General features: G+C 38.3%; 1 protein-coding gene across 1 annotated transcript; it reads right to left on the bottom strand.

Moving 5' to 3' along the window:
- Positions 1 to 270: 270 nt before the first annotated feature.
- Positions 271 to 19715, bottom strand: LOC139719694 (peroxisome proliferator-activated receptor delta-like). The gene is made up of 9 exons (XM_071631092.1): positions 19549 to 19715; positions 16708 to 17243; positions 15585 to 15745; positions 14089 to 14165; positions 5094 to 5247; positions 3669 to 3868; positions 2467 to 2741; positions 1821 to 1987; positions 271 to 1051 (listed from the first exon to the last, which is right to left on the bottom strand). Exons 2-9 carry the CDS (start codon positions 16821 to 16823, stop codon positions 765 to 767), a joined length of 1437 nt encoding a protein of 478 aa, XP_071487193.1. The 5' UTR covers positions 16824 to 17243; positions 19549 to 19715; the 3' UTR covers positions 271 to 764.
- Between the last annotated feature and the right edge of the window lie 1130 nt (positions 19716 to 20845).

The following is a 20845-nucleotide window of genomic DNA, read 5'->3' as shown; positions in this document are numbered from 1 at the left end:
ATATTGTTGTAGTCATTATAAACCAATCTTTTACGAGATCCTCGATAGGCTATTAACCTTCAACTGGATCCACAAGATTTTCGGATGGTTGATCTTGCATTAGGTATTGCGTGTAGGCTACATTGATAATAATAATGATGATGATAATAACAATGATAATAATAATAATAATAATAATAATAATAATAATAATAATAGTTATAATGATAATAATAATAATAATAATAATAATAATAATAATAATAATAATATATTAACAATGCCAACGACAGTTATGATAATAAAATTAACGATAGTATTTAACCACATTTCGATAGCTGCGCGTATCGCCACAGATGCAGTTCCTGTGCACTTTGCAAATAGAAAAACAGATGAAAGAGAAATACACCCAAAGTGAACATAAAAACCGCCTATGTCAGTGCAACGCAGACTTGAAATGAATGCATCATTCACTTCTTTCAAAACCAGAATGAAATCAGGGATGGACTGTCTGATGTTTCTACGAAAGGAAAATAAAGTGCTCTTCCCAAGGGCAGTCTAAATAATGAAGAAATTTAGAATCATCCCATCTTAAAGTGCTTTCCTTGCAACAGCCTTTAATTTGAATGTCCTGGCCTCGGCCTTCTCTCTTCCTCTCAGTCTATATATTTCTCTCTCTCTCCCTCTCTCTCTCTCTCTCATTATTCGTCATCTATCTCCCTCTCTCTCTCCCTCTCTCTCTATCTTTCTCATTCACTCTCAATATCTGTCTTATTCTCTTTGCATCACGCTCTTTCTTGGTCGTCATCCGGGAGCAAAATTGGCCTGCCGTAGACCTCTCCTAACAGTGGGCTGATGTCCGCCGGGAGATGACCGTGACAACACACCTTGATGTGCTTCAGTCGCTCCACGTGGTCGGGGACGAGGCTGCGCAAATGGACGGTAACGTCCATGACTTTGGAGAAGAGGTTGTGTCGCTCTGGGTGATTCCTCCGCAGCTCCCTGTAGAGGAGGTTGGCCAATTTCTCCTGATGTCGCTCTACAGTCTCTTTCTCTATCAGACCTTCGCGGTCTGATAAAAGTAAAAAAAAAGGAAAACAAGTAAAACTAACAAAAATCGGCAATTTACAATCAAACTTGTCTATTGCGGCCACCCAGGAAGACGAAAAAAAAAGTGGTCGGTATAGACAGATGGCCGCTATAGACAGGGTCGTTAACATGGCTTTTCTTTTGGGGGAGGATAGTGGCCGTAGGCCTACACGGCAGGTGGCCGCTGTAGACAGGTGACCGCGAAGGCAGGTTTGACTGTATTTCAAACAGCGTTAAACGATTTGACCGCATAATGATCGTATGAGGATTGCTCGATAACGACTATCGCAATTAGAGTTTGTTTTCCTGGAAACAACTTCATTTCCATCGAGCAGAATCAAAAGAGAAAGAAAGATACATTAAAAAAAAGAGATGAATAATTGTTAATAATGATATTGTAAAAAAGAATCACGAAGCAGTGAGTACTCTGTTTACCAAAGGTCTTGTCTAGGAGTTTTTATCACGCATATCTTATGTCTAAACGTCAAGCTGTAAAAAATGCAACTCTCTTAGTCAACGATGGAGGTCCCTGCTACTTGATATAGTTTTCATCTTTCCTGAATGAGGTTCATCTGATTGGTGATGTCATAGAAATATGTTCTTCTTTTACGATCACGAAAATCATTTTGTACCTTAGTGTGTAGGAGGCGAAAGTACTCACTAAGGTACACATTAATTTTCGTGATTGTGAAAGAAGAACATAATCCTTACTTCTATAGCTTTCATCTTTATGCGCCATGAATCTTACTCACCTGCTGAGTAGAGTAAGAAAGTGCAGTAAATTGCAATTTCACGTTCAGTCATCCTGAGGTCGTTGAAGATCTCGTAGAACATGAATTCGGCTTTGTACGTGGTCAGGTCACCGAATGGCGAATTCTCTGCCACGTCACGCCTCATGTACGTGTTGATTTCGGGAAATCTGAAATGTTGAGGATATCCGAGAAAAAAGCGAACGTAAGGACGTTCTTCTATGAGAATAGATTTTAGTGGAGCGTCTAAGGTTCTACTCGAAATAAGTTTTAATTCTGAATTTTATGTATTGCAGTCTTGTAAATCACGACCCTAAAATACATATTCTCTTGGTATTTCTGGCCTTCGACGTCTTAGGAGGATTAAAAAGGCAGCAGCAACAGTATGTAATATGATAAATGTTATAATAGTTCGTCGTGGTTGGTTTCATGTTTTGTTGTTGTTGTTGTTGTTGTTGTCTTTGCTGTTGTTTTTTGTTGTTTATATGTTGTGGTATTGTAGTCGAAGTTCAAGCGAAGCATGATTGACAAATAAAAGAGATTTTGAGGGAACGTTTAACATATATATCGAAGAAGTGTACAAAGTCCCGGCCTTTCGATTTGAGTGTATAGAATGTAAAAGAATTTGGAATGATAAACGGAGTCGTGCCTGAAAACCCCGTGGTAGTAACGTCCGGAGCACAGCGCTGCACACACTTCCAGAGCGGCCCCCTTGAACAGCGTCAGCTGGTCGGCTGAACGCAGCTGGCGGAACACGTCCCGCTGCTTTGCGAACGTGGCGAACTTCTCGATGGTGATCTCCATGTTGGTGAAGCACATGTGGGCCATCTCCGCCCGGTTGGTGATCTCGCGGGGCGGAGCTGCCAGATCCAGCTGCATCCCGTTCACCACAAAAGTTCCCTCAGGCATGTAACCTTTGAATGGCTGATACAAAAATTAAAATATTAGAATCTATCTAGGTTTCGGGGATATCCTTGGGCGATTAGTACAAATGGTTTCAGTTCGTTTTTACTGACGTTCATCATTCGGAATGTTCCTTATTCCAAAGGTTTGTTATTCCAACGATTCCTTATGCAAGGGAGGATTACCTCCCAGGTCATTCCGAAAGTCCGTTGATTCGAAAATGGGGAAAATGATCCGTTTATCCAAGGTTCGTTGATCCGGAAGCGTGACAAAGGTCGTACTTCGGACAGATCGTTAGTTCGCAATTTGTCATTATTTTCGGAACAAAGAACCCCCGGAATGACGCCTAAAATGTTCAAATTAATGACATGTATTCCATTTTCGGATAAACGAACATTTAGGTTACTATTATACATGTATGCGGAATGCGTGTTTTCCGAAATAACGAACCGCAGTACTACCGACCTCCTCCGTTACAAATTATAAGCACGACCCTGGCAATCAGTATTAATCTAAAACAAGAGCTAAACGGAGTAACGCCTCAGAACTCATGAAAGACCACAAGTATGACAAAACATTATCATTAAAATCTAATGATGGGCTATACAAGCCGCTATAGATTGTTCTTTCGATGTAAGATATCACAGATCACTTGTATTCGAATCTGATAATTGACAGAAATAAAAACAAACAAACAGCCATCATGGACGGAAATTCGCAGGATCGGAAGTTGATATCAAGGGACGGGTTAGGAGGTATTAGGGCAATTACCCCCCCCCCCCCCCCCCTACTAAATACTTGTTAGTGATAAAGTTAGAGTAAAGATTAAGGTTTGGGTTAGAGTTAAGATTAGGTTAAAGATTAGGATTAAGATGGTCAGGGGAAGGTTTCAGGGTAATTGCCCATGGGGCAATCGCCCTCGACCCAGGATGAGATCGTACAACTCACTCTTGTGCACCGCTGCCAGAACTTGTCACGGTCCGCCTTCTGTGACACGAGGACGAGATTGTTGAACTCGTCGGCCAGGCGATCAACGAAGAGACGATGTTGTCGGTCCTCCTCCGACTCGTCGGGGATGTGTTCCTTCTGATCCAGCTCGTCCTTCAGTTTTTGCACCTCGACCTTGGGAACTCGGCCCATTCGGACAGCTGCTTGCCGTCAGAAAAAGACATAGGAAGAAGACATTTGCTGTATGTATTACCACAAATATCTGTTTCTCTCTTATAGAGCATTTCACTCAAACAGAATAAACGTACACTCTTAAAACATCCGAGTCAGAACTGACCCGGAACTGGGTCCGTTGGGGTCATACACCGATCCAGGTCAGAAATGACAAGGAATGGAGTCAGATATGACCCATTCAGAGTCAAGAATTGGGTCAGGGTGACCCCATTTGAGGTCTTCATGACCAAATTCCAAGTCATTTTTGACCCGGAACGGTGTATGACCCCAACGGACCCAGTTCCTGGTTAGTTCTGACTCGGATGTTTTAAGAGTGTATTATCAAAATATCTATTAGTAATTCCATTAAAGCTTTTCTTTGGCTATACATTGTCTACAGCTTAACAAAAAAAAAACTTATGGTGTAATAGACCTTGTGAGAGTATAAACTATGAAAAGCTGCCCTATTTCTGTGGGCTAGCATACATTTTACAGTCGATGCTGTAAATGAATTAAAGCAATGATTCTCAAACTTGAATCAAATTAAAACAGAGAAACTGAAAAAGAATTAGCTGTCTTTGGTATACAACATCAAGATATAGATATGCCTGTGATCCTTGTTTATTTATTTTTTCATTACTACTATATTCATTTTCAATTCTGTTCAGGCAATACAATTGTATACCAACGAAATTGGTGATCACTGCAGTGAAAAAGGCACTTATATACGGTAGGGTGAAACGTGGGCATTGAAAGTTGATGCCAGTTGTTAATGATATTCTCTCCCCCCCCCCCCCCATAAGTAGATTTTCCATGACATTTGGCATTCTTTCAACAACAACGACAACAAATGAATGAAACTGATGATGTGATCCTGAAGTAGTGTAGATGTAAATTCGCATTTTGTAGAAATTTGTAATATTTTAACCACGGCGCGTACTTGAGTTTCTTGAAACAAATACAGCTCGATATAAGCCTACTGACCCTTCTATAGATCTCAACGCTTTACATTTTGTTTTTCAATCTTCTTTCTGTTGTGATTTAGAAAAAATTCTCCCACGGTAATTTTTAACTGCCTCTGCTAGTATATTTTCTGTATTTTGGTTTACCTGTGGGAGCCCAACAGAACTATATATTCATTAGTGATGAGGGAAAATCCTCTATGCACTGAGAAGAATTAGCCCGAGGTTTCTATTCAAAAGCGGATCAGACCTCCCGAGGACATTCCCAAAGCAAGGCACTTGTGGTATCTGCAGTACTGGCACTTGTTCCTGGACTCGATGTTGATGATACAGCCGTCATCCTGACCCCAATACGGGCAAGGTTTGTACTCAATCTTCAGGCGCTGTGTTCTCCGGAAAAATCCCTGTATTAAGAACACACACATACACACAGTCACACAGTCACACAAAAAACAAGCAAATTAATCATGGAGTTAAAGTAAACTGTTTGTATTTTACTCTTCGTGATATTCGCCCCTGCAATTAATCAAAATTCGCTCTTAGTTTTTAAGTTCATTTGAGTTAATGATAAGGTAGCCACAGCGCAGTTCTGAAAAGATAATGTGTAACGAAACATCAACGATAATGGTAATCATGAGCACATGTCAAAATAATTGATTAAATCATATGCCGGCCAGAAGTGTGGCAAATTAAAGAAAAGTAATGTGCATAACATGACAAACACTTTAGTATTCGGAAGGCAGCTTTCAGAGAACATTCCTTTGATCTTGAGTCAGTACAAATGTATTTATGCTGTCCACAAATATAAGAAATAATTTGTTTGCTGTGTTGGTTGTGTATTTCTTATCTCATTCTTAAGAAAGTCTAATCTCTTCCTCAAGAGATGTTTGGCTGTGTGCGAAAGTGCCGGAGTTTTTTAAATCAAGTTCACAGCTGATATTCTTCTTTTACGAACCCTGACGAAACCGGAAATTTGCTAAAAATTCGTTACGTTCGCAAACATTCGCCGCTCAGTGACCTACCCCCTAGGATGTTCCATAGGTTCAACCAATGAAAGTATGGGTGACATCTTGGTGAACGTTTAACCTTACTATTGTGAGACAACGAGCACATTCATAGATTCATTGTCACTGTTATTCTTTCATTTCGTAGTGAACATTCCTGGTGTATGATATATTATTCAAAGGGAAATCAATAGGACACCAGCTGGGATCAGTTTACACACCTTAACGCACATTGCAATAATAGAATGCAATCTCACACCCGATATTCCACCACCTATTCACATGCATTCCGATCACAGTAGAGTATATTATGTTTTGTCATGTTTGTCTTTATATTCTTTAAACATAATCTCATCGTAAAATGCTTACGGACAGTTGCCATTCCCATTAAACGAAGGAGTGGTAGGTAGTACACTGAAAGGTCCAGTGCTATAATTATATGCACACAACCTAATTTCTAAACTGCAGATATTAGTAGAGATGAAAAGGTATATTGTGGTTTGCTGTTTACTGTAATATCACCGCAATTATCTGTTGTCAGGTTGTGCAGCCATCTCCATTAGGCACGGAATACTTGCTTATCACCCATCTTCTTTTATACATTAACTAACAAATGCCATTCTCTGCGTGTGACTGTTATCAGCAATTTGTATGTCATGGACGCCATGTGCTACACTGATAAGAAAGGAATGCGTTCATCTCAGAACGTATCTATTATAAATGTGTCTTGCGTTTACGCAGATGTCCGTGTTATTCTCGTCTAATAGCTAATGTGAGGTTTTCTCTCTGAATCCTATATTCAGAGAGAAAACCTAACATTTTGTGCCTCTGTGTTTAAGTTTAAAAACAAAAATGGTTTTTATGGTATCTGAAATGAAAATTATTAACAGAAATGTATTTCTTTTTTTTATTTGTTTTGGAAATATCCTGTGATCCGTCACAGCATATTGGAAAAAGACACATTTGATTCATAATGATGTAAATGTATGTATGGATTTTTTTTTTTGTATGTTAATGTGCAATAGTTGTTTGATTGTGCACATCAGGCGTGTCAGGGCATCAGTGAAAGGAAGCAGATTTTAGCTGTGTGTATGTGGGGAGAAGTACAATGAGGATATATCCTCTGCCCGTCGGGAACAAGGAAAAGCTTTCAGACCGTACTCCTAAGTCTGCTTTTGGAATCATTAATTCTCTCCTCAACCGCAAGGACACTGTTTTACCAGCTCATGATTCACCAGTAGATTTGAGCAACCAGTTTGCATCCTTCTCTGCTGATAAGGTCAAAGATATTAGCTGTGACCTGAGTAACCAATGCAGCAACTTGGTCTTGAACCCCATGTACGCAGATCAGCAAACTCAACATGAATTTGATTTTTCTGAGGTAACTGCTATTGAACTTACACGGATAATCATGAAGAGTCCTTCTAAGACTTGCTGTCTTGATCCTTTACCTACATGGTTGCTGAAGAAGCATCTTCCGATTCTTGCTCCTTCTCTCACTGCTTTGGTAAATGTCTCTCTATCAACAGGAACCTTCCCAGACTCACTGAAGCAAGCTATTGTGATTCCAGTGATAAAGAAATCCTCATGTGACAAGGACATTCTCAAGAACTACAGACCAGTTTCCAATATCGAGTTCAGATCCAAGATCATCGAACGTGTAGTCACATCTCAGCTTGTTCAGTACATGGACGAGTCTCATCCCGCCGAGTCTTTTCAGTCGGCCTATAAGAGTAACCATAGCTGCGAGACAGCCCTCCTTAAAGTCCAAGATGATATCCTTCGCAGCATTGACAAAAGGAAAGGGGTTATGCTGGTAATGCTTGACCTGTCAGCTGCGTTCGACACAATCGATCATGAAATTCTGCTCGATCGCTTACACAACACCTTTGGTATCAAAGGTTCAGCTCTACAGTGGATGGCTTCTTACCTCACAAACCGAAGGAGTCGTGTCTGCGTGTTTGGTCACTTGTCTAGGGAGTGTACCTCAGTAGTTGGCATTCCACAAGGATCTGTAATTGGGCCCCTATTGTTCACCATGTATACCAGTCCTCTTGGAAATCTTCTTCGTGCAGAAAATGTTAAATATCATATGTATGCAGATGACGTGCAAGTCCATCTTGAGTTTGACCCCAGTGACATTTTCCAGTGTTAAACTCACTCTGAATGCACTGTCCAGATATCTGGGTAAAGCGCAGGAATGGATGACTCTGAACAAGCTGAAACTCAATGAAGAGAAAACAGAGTTTCTTGTTCTTGCCTCCCAACGCCATCTTAAGCTTGTACAGGACATCAAACTTGCTCTTGGTACAACTCTCATCTCTCCATCTGATCATGATTGTGCGCAATCTTGGAGTTATCTTTTCCTCTGATGCAAAGATGAGCATGCAGGTTTCACAGATCTTTAAGTTAGCTAACTACTACATCAGAAATCTGTGGAGCATCAGAAATCTGTGGAGGATCAGAAAATTTATTGATGCTTCTACTTGTCACGCAGCAGTCCGTCCATTGGTCTTATCGCGACTTGACTACTGTAATGCTCTTCTTGGTGGAATCAGTCAGGCTGTTGCGGATCGCTTACAGAGAGTTCAGAATGCTGCCTCTAGACTAGTGTACCATGTTCGTTCACGTTCTCATGCCACTCCTCTTATACGTCAACTCCACTGGCTGCCAGTCAAAGCAAGAATATCCTTCAAGCTTCTCCTACTGGTCTACAAAGTAGTCAACAAAAGAGCTCAAGAGTACATTGGGGAGTGTCTGGTACGACACTCTCACTCTAGGCGCACTCGTCTTTCATCATCCGTTACCTTTACACAACCACACACGAAAAAATAGCCGGAGATGCAGCTTTCTCTTCTTGTGCTCCTATAGGCTGTGGAATAAGCTCCCTCCTCTTCTCAAATCTTCACCCACACTTGATCATTTCAAACAAAACTTGAAGACTTATTAATTTTGATGTCCCTCTATGTGCACTGGACTTATACTGTCACTGCCTGGTATTTTGTATATACTTTATCTCCTATGGAGACCAGGGATGACATGTCATAGCGCTTTGCATCCAGTGGAAAAGGCGCTCTTAAATGTCTATCATTAGTATCATTATTATCATTATTATCAAAGGAATATGTGCAATATGTGTTATAATGTATGGATAATGATGTTGGGATGGTTTGTAAAAAGTAAGGTGTTTCAAAATTTGTGATTATACGTCTTGCAGCAATTGACTTTTCCATAGTTTTCTGTGTATGTACACAATCATATTTTTCCCCTCTTCGCGCGTTCAACACATGACGCTAGTCTGTGTCGTGATGTATGTTTAGTTCCCTGAATATTTTTGAGTATTCATTTGATGTTTCATATGTAATGTAATTTGTTATTTATCTGTTGTCATTATGTGTTATGAATGTGTGACAAAATCAAATTTCCATGTCATGTTTTTATACATAATTTGGACAATAAAGAAATGTAATGAAGATTGATATGACAAAATATGTTTAGCAAACAGTTCGTCACATAGCCTAAAGGGACAGTGCTGTACAGTGATGTTTGATATTAGGCAAACGCCAATTGAATATAAATATTTCAAAGTGTGCAGTTTTCATTCATATGAATCATATCACTGTCGATTCACTAATTTCATTAGATGATGTGAAGTACAACGTTGTATCCTTTGAGTGGTTCACAATTTACAAGCATGCTTTTCAGTGAACCTCTCAGTTCTTTCTTTCTTTTTTTTCCCTCCAAACATAACTTTGTATTTTGCCGATATGCATGTATAATTTCATATTTGTTAAACATTATCTACCATGTAAAGTCGAATACATGCCTATGTTATATCTTCTGATTCATTTCGTGTTATGTTTGACGAAAAAGAAAGAAGGAATGAAATAAATGAAATGAAATGAAATGAAATGAAATCCAGTCGATGTTTCCGAGTGTTTATAATTATATATATATACGTGTATATGTGTGGGTGTGTGTGTGTGTGCGCGCGTGTGTGTGTGTGTGTAGTTTGTATGTAGGTAGCTGTCCTCCAGTTGACAGCGGATGAAAATATTTACATAATATTATGCAATGGCAAGGGGTTTCGGTACATGATATCATTATCTTAAGATGTAATGTATTAATTAGGATCTTCACTTTTTTTCGCCCCACGAAATAGATGGTGTGCAATCCGGGGCACTATTGGCCTGATGGAGAGGCAAGCATGTTCAATAGCAAAATTGGGTGGATTTGTAGGGGCTATGTGATATAGTGGATAAGACTATTGACTTTCAAACTGAGCTCCGAATTCGAGTCCTGCAAAGTGCTTACGTCCTTGGACAAGAGTTTTTTTTTTTTTTTTTTTTTTTTTTTGGGGGGGGGGGGGGTTATACCCATGATGTCCTTCTTGACCCAGGTGTATAAATGGATACCTGGCAATGCTGGGGTAAGAATAAGGGCAGGGCCCTCTCTAGACTGGTACCATAGAGCAGTGGCAACACTGAAAAACCTATTCTGGATAAGTAAGAATAGATCATCATTATCATAGTTCTTGATATCATTATCATTTTTTTTTTATTATCAGCATTAGCATTTTTTATTATTATTATTGTTATTATCATTATTATTATTATTATTATTATTATTATTATTATCATTATTATCATCATCCTATCAAATGATGTCAATCATATGATGCCTGAAAATTAAAAAAAAAGCCACTAACACTCAGATGGCAATCAATTTTTCTTTCCATTTTGTCGATGGTATGCGCAAAGATGAAAGGTCCCTATCATCATAATGTTGACTGGCCTCAATCATAGAGAAGAATGACGGCAATGTTGTCCTTCCAGGGCCATAATACGTATATTCTGAAATCCCTCAGACCAGTCAATATTAAAATCAATCTCATGCTTGGCACATACTGGGAAATTTCAAGGAAATTGAGAGGTCGTTCGGTGTAATTGTGTAGAATTCTACCTGCATAGCTCTACAAAAGACTAACCCCCTGCATAACAGATACTAGCTGTTTAAACTCTACATATCGGATATCGGAGTCATGAAGAGAGATGGGTGACATCTAAATATTAATTTCTCAGTTGCACGCTGTTTGAGTATGATTCGTCTTGTTGCTTGTTGATTACTACCACAATTATCTGTTACTTGTCAATCTTGCTACTTGGTGCCTTTATCACAAACGAAGATCCTGCAAGGTTATATAATTTACCACCGAGAGTGTAAAACGTCTCTGAAACTTATGCAAACTTTAATTGCCTATGCATACAGAAAAGAAAAGTGTGTCAGTGAAATAAAAAAAAACACAATAATGAGAATACAAATAACATCTATACTTGGATCGTTAAAGCACATTTTACCAAGTTGTAGACTGTGTCATTCTGATGCAAGGAAGTGAATTAAGTTTCTGTGACTGTGGATGTGATTGTGGTGTCAAGACGTCCAGGTAGGAATTTCCATGCTCTTTTCCTTTAAAGGGGACCTCCGGATGATTTTCAGACTTTTACATTTGAACAACTGTAAATTAGTCAAACGGAGTACAGAGTTTCAAAATGTATAGTGATTGGGATGAGGAATGATAATGTTTTCAAAATTTATAACAAATTGCAATGAACAAGGATGATGACATGGCAGCCTCACCGTAGGAATGCATGAGTTGGGCCTCAAGGAAGCAGAAGAAAAGAAGAAGGCATGCATAGATTCTTTACAGGTGAACTTGTTGAGCAAGCGGTAATGTAATGGAATGACACTGCTACATTTCTGAAATATGTGGGGCTCTGATGTCATCAACACTGTTCTGTGTTATTTGTTTAAGATTTTCAGTTTATTGGTTTCTCTGCTCAAGGACCACAACAAATTCCACGAATCAATACATGGAGCTGTCGATTTATGTACTACATGATGTGAAATTATGAAAATCGTGTCGAATGCCCCTTTAAGGGAATATTCTTATCTTGAATGCATCTAAATTTGATGTTGATATATTCGCGGATGTGATTTAACCTTCTGAAACAGCTTAGAGGTACAGCAGCAAAGTGGAAAGGCAAGCGAACCACTTGGTAATAAAGTTAAAGAACCTCTATACGCAATGGAAATGCATGTTGACTTGTGTTGACTTGTATTATACCCTGATACAGCTGAAGTATTAATATGATTAACAATCGACAATGAAATGCACGTTCCGTAAACCGAGCATGAATTTCAAGTTTCCGTATTGATAGGGTGATTAACAAACGACGATGTATAGAAACATGCAAGTTCTGATCCGTCAAGAGGAAGGTGTATTCATTTTTTATACCTCTGATTAGTCATAACATTGATATTTTAGCAATGATTGACAGATGACGTAATTGACAGAATCTAGGTTTGGAAGAGTTTTTTGTTGTTTTTTCTTTGTGTGTGTGTGTGTGTGGACGTATCCAAGCAATCAAAAGAGAAGTTGTCGAAAAGAATTGCAAAAATAATATTACATAATATTAGATATTTCTTTGCATGTGTCCTTTAACAAAACGCGCTGTGCGGAACTCCTTTATAGGTTAGTGATGGGAGCTGTACCCCCAACACATTTTGCAGTTAGAATGTGGAGTTGTTGGGGATCGCAGGTCAATTATCTAGCTCGGATTGAAGTCCAACAAACTCTCGGCACGGTGTATTGTTTGCTCTTTGAATCATGGCATATTTAACTTCTCCACCAGAGTATTTACAGTTTCCACTGCAAAAGAGAGTCATACTTAATGCAGTTATTCAGGTCAAGCTGGAAAGAAATGTTGATTGTCTTTAGTTTTGTTATCAAGCAATGTTTTCCGTGTTCACTGACAGTATGCTTAACAGAATTAGAACCAGATTAATAGTTCTCCTCGTTGACGGATAAAATTTTTGTCTCCGTTGCCTTCATTGTGAAGATTTCATTCCATAACTCGTTTTCCTGGGAGAAGATTAAATTCATCATAGATTATGAAACAGATGATCTATGCATTTGTACCGTTTGCTAATCTTGTTTGAATTGAGAGCAAAACGTTGAAGAAAACTAATAAGACAAAGTATAAATCAACACGATAGGCCTTCTGACGAGAACAAAATGGCCCATCTATGGCAACGTACAGTCAAACGAAAAGTGGTGTTTGTTGAATTGTTTTGACTAGATTTTCTTCTCCAGTCTTAGGTTTCTTTCTCAAAAAACCTCATGCTCGACAGGAGTATTCCAAGCTTTGAGATATCCTGCGCGACGACGGAAAATCGTTATTCCTAGACAGCCTTCATTATGAAGGCTATTTTTATTCAATATTTTGTGTCTTTTTTGTTTTGTTCTTGATCAGAGAATAATCAAAGTGGTTGATGACAATCACAGTATCATGTATCGCCCATGTTCTAATATCAATGCGAACTAACGCCAACATATATACAGCTAATAGGGGATATCAAAAACAAACCATGATAATAATAAAGAGCTATACTTTCAAGAGATCTTTGTCAAAAATAACCATTACAAAAGGAGAAGCATAGTAGTTGTGATTTATACCTGGGCTCTATAGCCACGGACAAAGATTCATTGATACCTGATAATCATTGACAGAAATAATTTCTGAACTTTGAATTGACCAAAAAAAAATCATATTTTGGAAGATATTGTTTACAGCATCCTCAACAAAACCAGTTTACATAATTAACTAATCAACATCATGCGATCGCACACAAATGCTGTAGGCAGATTTTCCTATTATAATATGCAGCCAACAGAAGACTGTATAAAAGTGTTAGCTTTAGGTTTAGGTATGTTAGAAATTTCTGTCCAAGTATTAACCTGATATACGCTCTATGAAAGCAATATCTCTTCCGGTATAACTGAAATGTAAACTTTCGTCACAACATGAATATCTTTCATGAATGTTTACAGGCTGATGATTCACTAAAAGACTATAACAATTGAAAAAAAAGGAGTCTTTGAATGATGATTCTATAACTCCCACCCCTATTAAACGCCTTTTATGGCACAGGGAAATATGGCTAAACCCTTTCGGTAATTTTGTTTTCAATTTGCTAATTTGTTTATGGCTAATTGTATATCAAGACATCTCAAACATGTTGACTTTGTCTACCAACCCACATAGGGCCTAGTGACCCATTTCTATGTCACTAACCTGCAGGTCGGAACAAAAATATATGAGTACACTTTCATTGAAATAAAACCTGTTATCGGAATCAAATGTTTCATTTAAATTAGAGCATATTCTTTCAAACACGTACCTTGCAACCTTCACACGAATACACGCCGTAATGCATGCCCGACGCTTTGTCTCCGCATATCTGGCATCGAATGATATCTGTTTGTGTTTGGGAAAAATGTGAATCATTTAGTAGCAGTTTTATTAACCGGAAAGTCCAGATACTTATCATCATTTCCCGTCATGTAATACATAAATGGACAGCTCCATGCTGAGAAACCCATACTCTGAACATTGCCCCCCCCCCAAAAAAAAAAAAAACAAACAACAACAACAACAACAACAAAAACAAACATACAAACAAACAAACCAGTAAGTAGGGCTGATGACATAGGGGGCTCACATATTTCAGAAATGTAGCAATGTAATTCCACTACAATGTCGCTTGCTTAACAAGTTTACCTGTGTAGGATTTATTCATGCCTTCTTTTTTCTGCTGCCCCCTTGAACCCCAACCCACACATTCTTATGATGAAGTTGCCATGTCATCATCCTTGTTCATTGTGATTTGTTATAAATCTTCAATTAACATTCGTACTCTCATCCAGTCTCTATATATTCTGAAACTCTGTACCAAGTAAAACCAATATAAAGTTGTTCAAAATGTAAAAGTCTGAAAAGTCATCTGGAAGTCTCCTTAAGATAATTATTCTTTTAAAAGATATGGGGTTTTGGCGGTGTTGTGGCTAATGTCACTTTGCTCAAAATAGAAGTAAAGCAGACGATTTTAAATTCCTCTACAAACCATACCGTTGCTACTATGAAATCACCCTGTATCACGCCATGATTAGTTATCTCCAAGTATAAAGCAACACCGAATTTATTCCCTCAATGGAGATAATTAAACCTGCGAGAGACATGAATTTTGATGATGCTTTTCATAAATTCATCCGGTTTCGTAGTTTGTTTCGCCAACATAAGTGTCCTCACTCTTCTACAATGGATCAATGCAAGAATCGCAAGCGAACAAACATTCTCATATTTTCGTTGCCGCATTATTATTTGGAATATTTATATATTGATATCAAGATCAAGGAGAGGACAATTTGAAGTAAATTGCGGTCATGTTATGTGACGACATGATTATCTCTTGGTGACACTTTTTCTCCTACATTGGTTGAAATAAAGCTACATTCTTTTGCTTTGGGACCTCACTATGGTGTTGGGGATAGGATACGTATACATTCAATGTATGTGCTTAAGGTGTAGCAAAGAAATCCGTATCAATATTCTGGTATAACCAGTATCAAATATTGAGACAAAATCGGGATTAAGGCAATCCATCCAATAGGTGCCGTCTGTGAGGTAGAAAGGATCCCAAGCCACAAGCTGTAGTAAACCCAGACGAGGACGCTGCCAAGCTTTTCCTCAAGTTCAAATGTTTGTAAGGAAATGGGTCAGAATTGGTCACTGTACTTGAGTTTACTAGCTAAGAATGTGTGGAGACTACTATTGCAAGGGCTTGTCTGACGGTTCACAGGCAACCACGTGACTTCAGTCGAAGCGAACAAGACTTACCCGAGTAGACGGGACCATCTCCCTTGTCGCTGTCTTTCTTCTTCCTAGCTCTTTTCTTGGTTGTGGTCTCTGTTTCCATGGTGGGGGAACAGGATTGGCCATTCTGGGCAGAGCTGTCTGGCTCAATGTCGTTCCGGCTGCAATTATCTACGCTTTCTTCTCTATCGACACAGTTAGAATGAGTGATAACAGAAGATAATTTATGACATGCGAATCAAAGATAAATTTACACTGCCTTATGCCAGAAGAATGCCATCATATGATTCTATATTTTTTAATGGACCCAAAATTTAGAATGCTATTCCGGTTGAAATAAGACAGAGTTCATCGCTGAATGTGTTCAAAATAAAATTAAGATTGCATGTTTTAAATCAGTATGCTGAAATTGTGTGATAAATTGTTCTCTTATGAAATATGTCAGTGTGTGTGTATGTGTGTGTGTGTGTGCGTATTTATGTGTGTATTGATTCAGAAAGAAATGTATTCAATAAATATTTTGATATTTTATGAATGAAATAGTATGGGGACAGGACTTTTATATAAGGCATAGCCTTTCTGTTTTGTCTCCTAACGATTTCAAATGTATGGTACATTCGTAATGTTATACTGATGCTGATTGTGATCATTCTTTTCTTTGTTATAGTATGATGTTGCCAATTTTCTGTATTTTTCCTCTGTTTTTACTGAAAGTATTGAATAAATCGAAATCGAAATCGAAAATAATCAACACGATCAACACAAAATTCCAGGGTTCATGATTACACAAATATACCAAAGTATTTTCCTCATGTGTACATTGGTTGACTGAACTGGAATAGAAAAGTAATAAGCCCCGTGATTTTTTTTTCTTTTTTTTTTTTTTGCTTAGTGTCGAACTCATGGGCTGTATGACTCATGGACCTTTTTTAAATATCGAACTCATGGACCGTATGACTCGTGGGTGTCGGTCTCGTGGGATACGACCCCAAGAATTCATTCACTGTGATTTACAATGCAACTGCAAATGCAAATGTGATTTTAAAATGAAATATGAAAATGTTCTCTCCTTGGCGTTTTATGCCAGCATTTAAAAATTCCTTTTTAGGTTCGATGATCCCCTCCAGAGAGTCGAATATATACTTACGTAATTGAAGGAAATTCTAACGTGGCTGAAACGGCGTCCGGCTGTGATGAGGTACATACGTCCATTTGACTTTCATTGGTTTCATCCATTTTCAGTTCTATGGCAAATCTCGACATATATCAAACATCAGCTTTGCATAACGGCGCTTGTGGTGTCTTTGAAATGTTACACAGTTGCAGTCAACATGTTGGCTGTTTAATCCCTGTCACAATTTTGATTGGATAGATTCGCCCGCTACCCCGTGTTCTGAATCAATGTTCCATCGAGCTGACGCCTACCGTTAACCTTCTGTGTGCCACGATCATTTCCTGTCCATAGGTACGTATGTGAAGTTTATGCACATTTGATTCCCTGGCACAGGAAGGGTTAATTCGTCTCTTATGACGGAGTTGCCAGCCGAACGCTTCATCAACACTGTACTGGGTCTCGCAGGAGAGAGAAGGGCGGATGTGCGCTCAACGTTGTACTCAAAAGGCGCCGTTTAGCCTTGGTAGCGATATATTGTTGAAGCGCGCGTTCGACATTTAGAGGCAAATCTGCAACGAGAGGAAAATGAAAAACTAGAAAATTCACTGGTTACCATGATCGTCACGTACACGCTAAGTGTGATGGTTGTTCGGCAGCGATAGGCTGACTACTTTGCGGTTGCCATGAGAGACGGAAATATGAAGAGATCTTTAAATTTGTCCAGTGGAATACAGAGATCTATGTAAATGATACCGACATAATTATTATAAATGGCGTTTTGTATTGCTCTGTGTAAATAATTGATAGGGGAAATGACACATCGACGAGTATACAGTATGGCTGAATGTAGACAAGTCGATTAAATGCGCATGAATATACATGTATAATACATATAATAGTCTATCATAAACTATTATATGTTGAGTAATTCGTATTACACGTGTTGGTACAATGATATTTTTTTTAAATAGTTACTGTTGGCATTGACAGCATTTAACATTTCTTAAGTTCTGTTCTATTTTTCATAAAGTATTATAATATACACGTGTATACAATAGTTACAGTTATCACAATTATTACCATTATTACCATTACAAGTATTAGAGACGGATTTAATTATAGAATTCATATTTGCCCCCTCCCTCGGGTTGATCTTGAATGAATCTTGTTTCTTTTGTCCGGTATTCTCTGTCGACACGTTTCCACAAGCCAATGATATGACCTTCAAAAAGCCTGCAGAGCAACGGCAGCGATCTCTCTTCCTGCCGAATGCTGTACGTACATAAAGCATCGTCAAGCACCACGCTCTCTGGATCTGAACAACAACGTTATTTGAGGACTCTGTTTTTCCCCTTCTTATATCCCAATAGCATGCAATGTCAATATCAGTCTGAAAAAGGAAGAACTAGGTCTAGTTCGACGGGGTATGACCTCGCACAGAGAATCAATTTTGATCAGCGCTCGGTAAATAACTTCTATTATTAACAGCGAGCATGCTGTGGGGCCGAGTTGTCTCAGTGTTCATGCATTGTGTATGTACACAGACATACACACGTATACGCGTATATCATAAGATATATTAATACATATATATATATATATATATATATATATATATGTATGTATATATATATATATATATATATATATATATATAGAGAGAGAGAGAGAGAGAGAGAGAGAGAGAGTGTGTGTGTGTGTGTGTGTGTGTGTGTGTGTGTGTGTGTGTGTGTGTGTATTGTGTGAGGGGTTGATTTCAGGAACTTAAATTATCAATTAATGTGAGCTCGTTGAGGCAACTGATTCGTCATGACAGAGTACTCCACACTCTGGTGTTCATAGTGTAGCAATCGTTGCTCTGGCTCATATTTCATTTGTGTCGTCATTATCACAATGAGTATTTTTGCCCCTAGAATCTAGCAGGCGAGCATTTCAATGGACAATGTGCCTCGCATTGATTCACCGAAAATAAATAGATACAAAACGCTCGAACTGTATATCAATTTAGTGTCGACGTATCGCCTATTCAGGCCACTTGAAGTTACCAAAACTAGCCACAAAATCTGCAAAGACTTAAAATTTTCCAACCGCAAAATCATAATTTCAAAATGGTATGTCTGCTCAAAATGTTGTATAACATCTTTTTTTTTTCAAACGTCACAAATTGTACCTCGTGGAATAATAGAATCACCTAACATCCTGTATGAAATCTTATTGGCATATACGTAAGAGTTAAATTAAAATAAAATGAAAATACTAGTCCCAACTGTCTTGAAAATGCGCTCCTCTTTTTTATCACCAATAACGTATATGATTTTTTTTTTCGGGGTCCGAACTAAGTTCCCCTCCCCCATCATCATCATAAAGAAGTTTCCAGTTTAAACATTCTGATGAGGAACGGACTTAACTACATAAATCTCTTTAATTCTATCTGATTATGAAAGGATTTTATATTTTCAGGGTTGGAAAACTGACACACATAATGTAAAGATCTAACTTGTACAAATAGTGCACCAATTTATACCAAGTTTTCTGTTCGCACGACGTACGTCTCACAAAATACTTTAATAGGAAGGAAGTTCGACAGCTTTGTATCAGCCACACTGTATACGTGTAAACGTATTTGAGGTGGATGTGTGTATTCGACATATTTACTCAACAAAATATCACCTCATAAAGCTTAGAATAACCTAAACGGCAGCAATGCTATAAATGCAACGTTTTCTAAAGGTCATTTTTGCGCTGACAGTCAATGTGGTACCACTAGTAATCTGATGTGCTGTGCTGATGCGTGACTGTATAAAAGCATTAACGCTTCTAAATCATTTAAAAGGACGGCAGCTCCTGAAAGTATAACGGTTGAAACGTACTTACGGATTTTGCAGTTAGCGACAGCCTGGGGGTTGCACCACGTTGATCAGATAAGCAGCGTTTCTCATTTGATTGTGATACATGAAACACTTTCCCTACGAATAACAAACGAATGGAGCTAATCCGCAGTGCTACATATATACAGCACCTGTTACGACTATCGGACATATCGATATACCGGTAGTGTGCTTGATACGGCAGTACCATGGAACGCTGTGCAACTCGGCGGAAAGAGACAGACAGTACGAGTGTAATGGTCTGTGCACATTTGGATGAAGCCGCGGTGTTTTGCAGTGGCGCCCTTCCAAAATACTGTGTGCATGCAAGCAAGTAGTGCTCTACCTCCCCCTCCATTCCCCTCCCCCCCCCCCCATCTCTCTCTCTCCCCTCTTTCTCTCACTATATCTCTGTATCTATCTACCTATCTATCTAGCTATCTAGCTATCTATCCATGTATCTATCTACCTATCTATACATATACATATATAATATATCCATATATATCTATGTATCTATCTACCTACCTACCTATCTATCTATTTATCTATCTATCTATCTATCTATCCATTTATCTATCTATCTATTTATCTATCTATCCCTATCTGTCTGTCTGACTATCTATGTATTTATCCATGTATCTATCTACCTACCTACCTATTTATCTATCTATCTATCTATCTATCTATCTATCTATCTATCTGTCTATCCATTTATCTATCTATCTATTTATCTATCTATCCCTATCTGTCTGTCTGACTATCTATGTATTTATTGGTCCACCTGCAGTAGGTAAATAGGTTGCCAAATTGCGTCACTTACCAGCGGGTCATTTTACAGGGATTCACGCGACAGCCAATTATACACATAGCGTTGCTGCACAGATATGCCGATTGCGATGTCCTATGACCATTATAATCATATATGATGCCGTTTGGAACCTAACATCACGATGTATAATCAAGAGACAATATCCGGGGTCACTAGAACTAGGTTCTTGCAAATATATATATATATATATATATATATATATATATATATATATATATATATAATCATGTAGAATGACTCAGCGAAAACAGTGAGAATGAGAAAAGAAAATTAAAATCACTTATTAACATACCCTTGGCCCTCACGCATCATTCGCTTCTATTGATTATTGGTCTGTTTGTTCATGAAACTTAGCAAACATCTCGCCGTTAAGAGCAAAGTCCTGATCAACATAATTTTCTATAATAATAACTTGAAGATGGCTGGGTCGAGTAACGATGGACAAATTGATTCCCTCTCCTCAATCTCTTTC

Source organism: Diadema antillarum, unplaced genomic scaffold (assembly GCF_040938485.1).
Source record: "Diadema antillarum isolate AM-2024a unplaced genomic scaffold, OU_Dant_1.0 scf00000113, whole genome shotgun sequence".
Classification (NCBI taxonomy): Eukaryota; Metazoa; Echinodermata; class Echinoidea; order Diadematoida; family Diadematidae; genus Diadema; species Diadema antillarum.
This window is presented reverse-complemented; position numbering and strand designations above follow the sequence as displayed.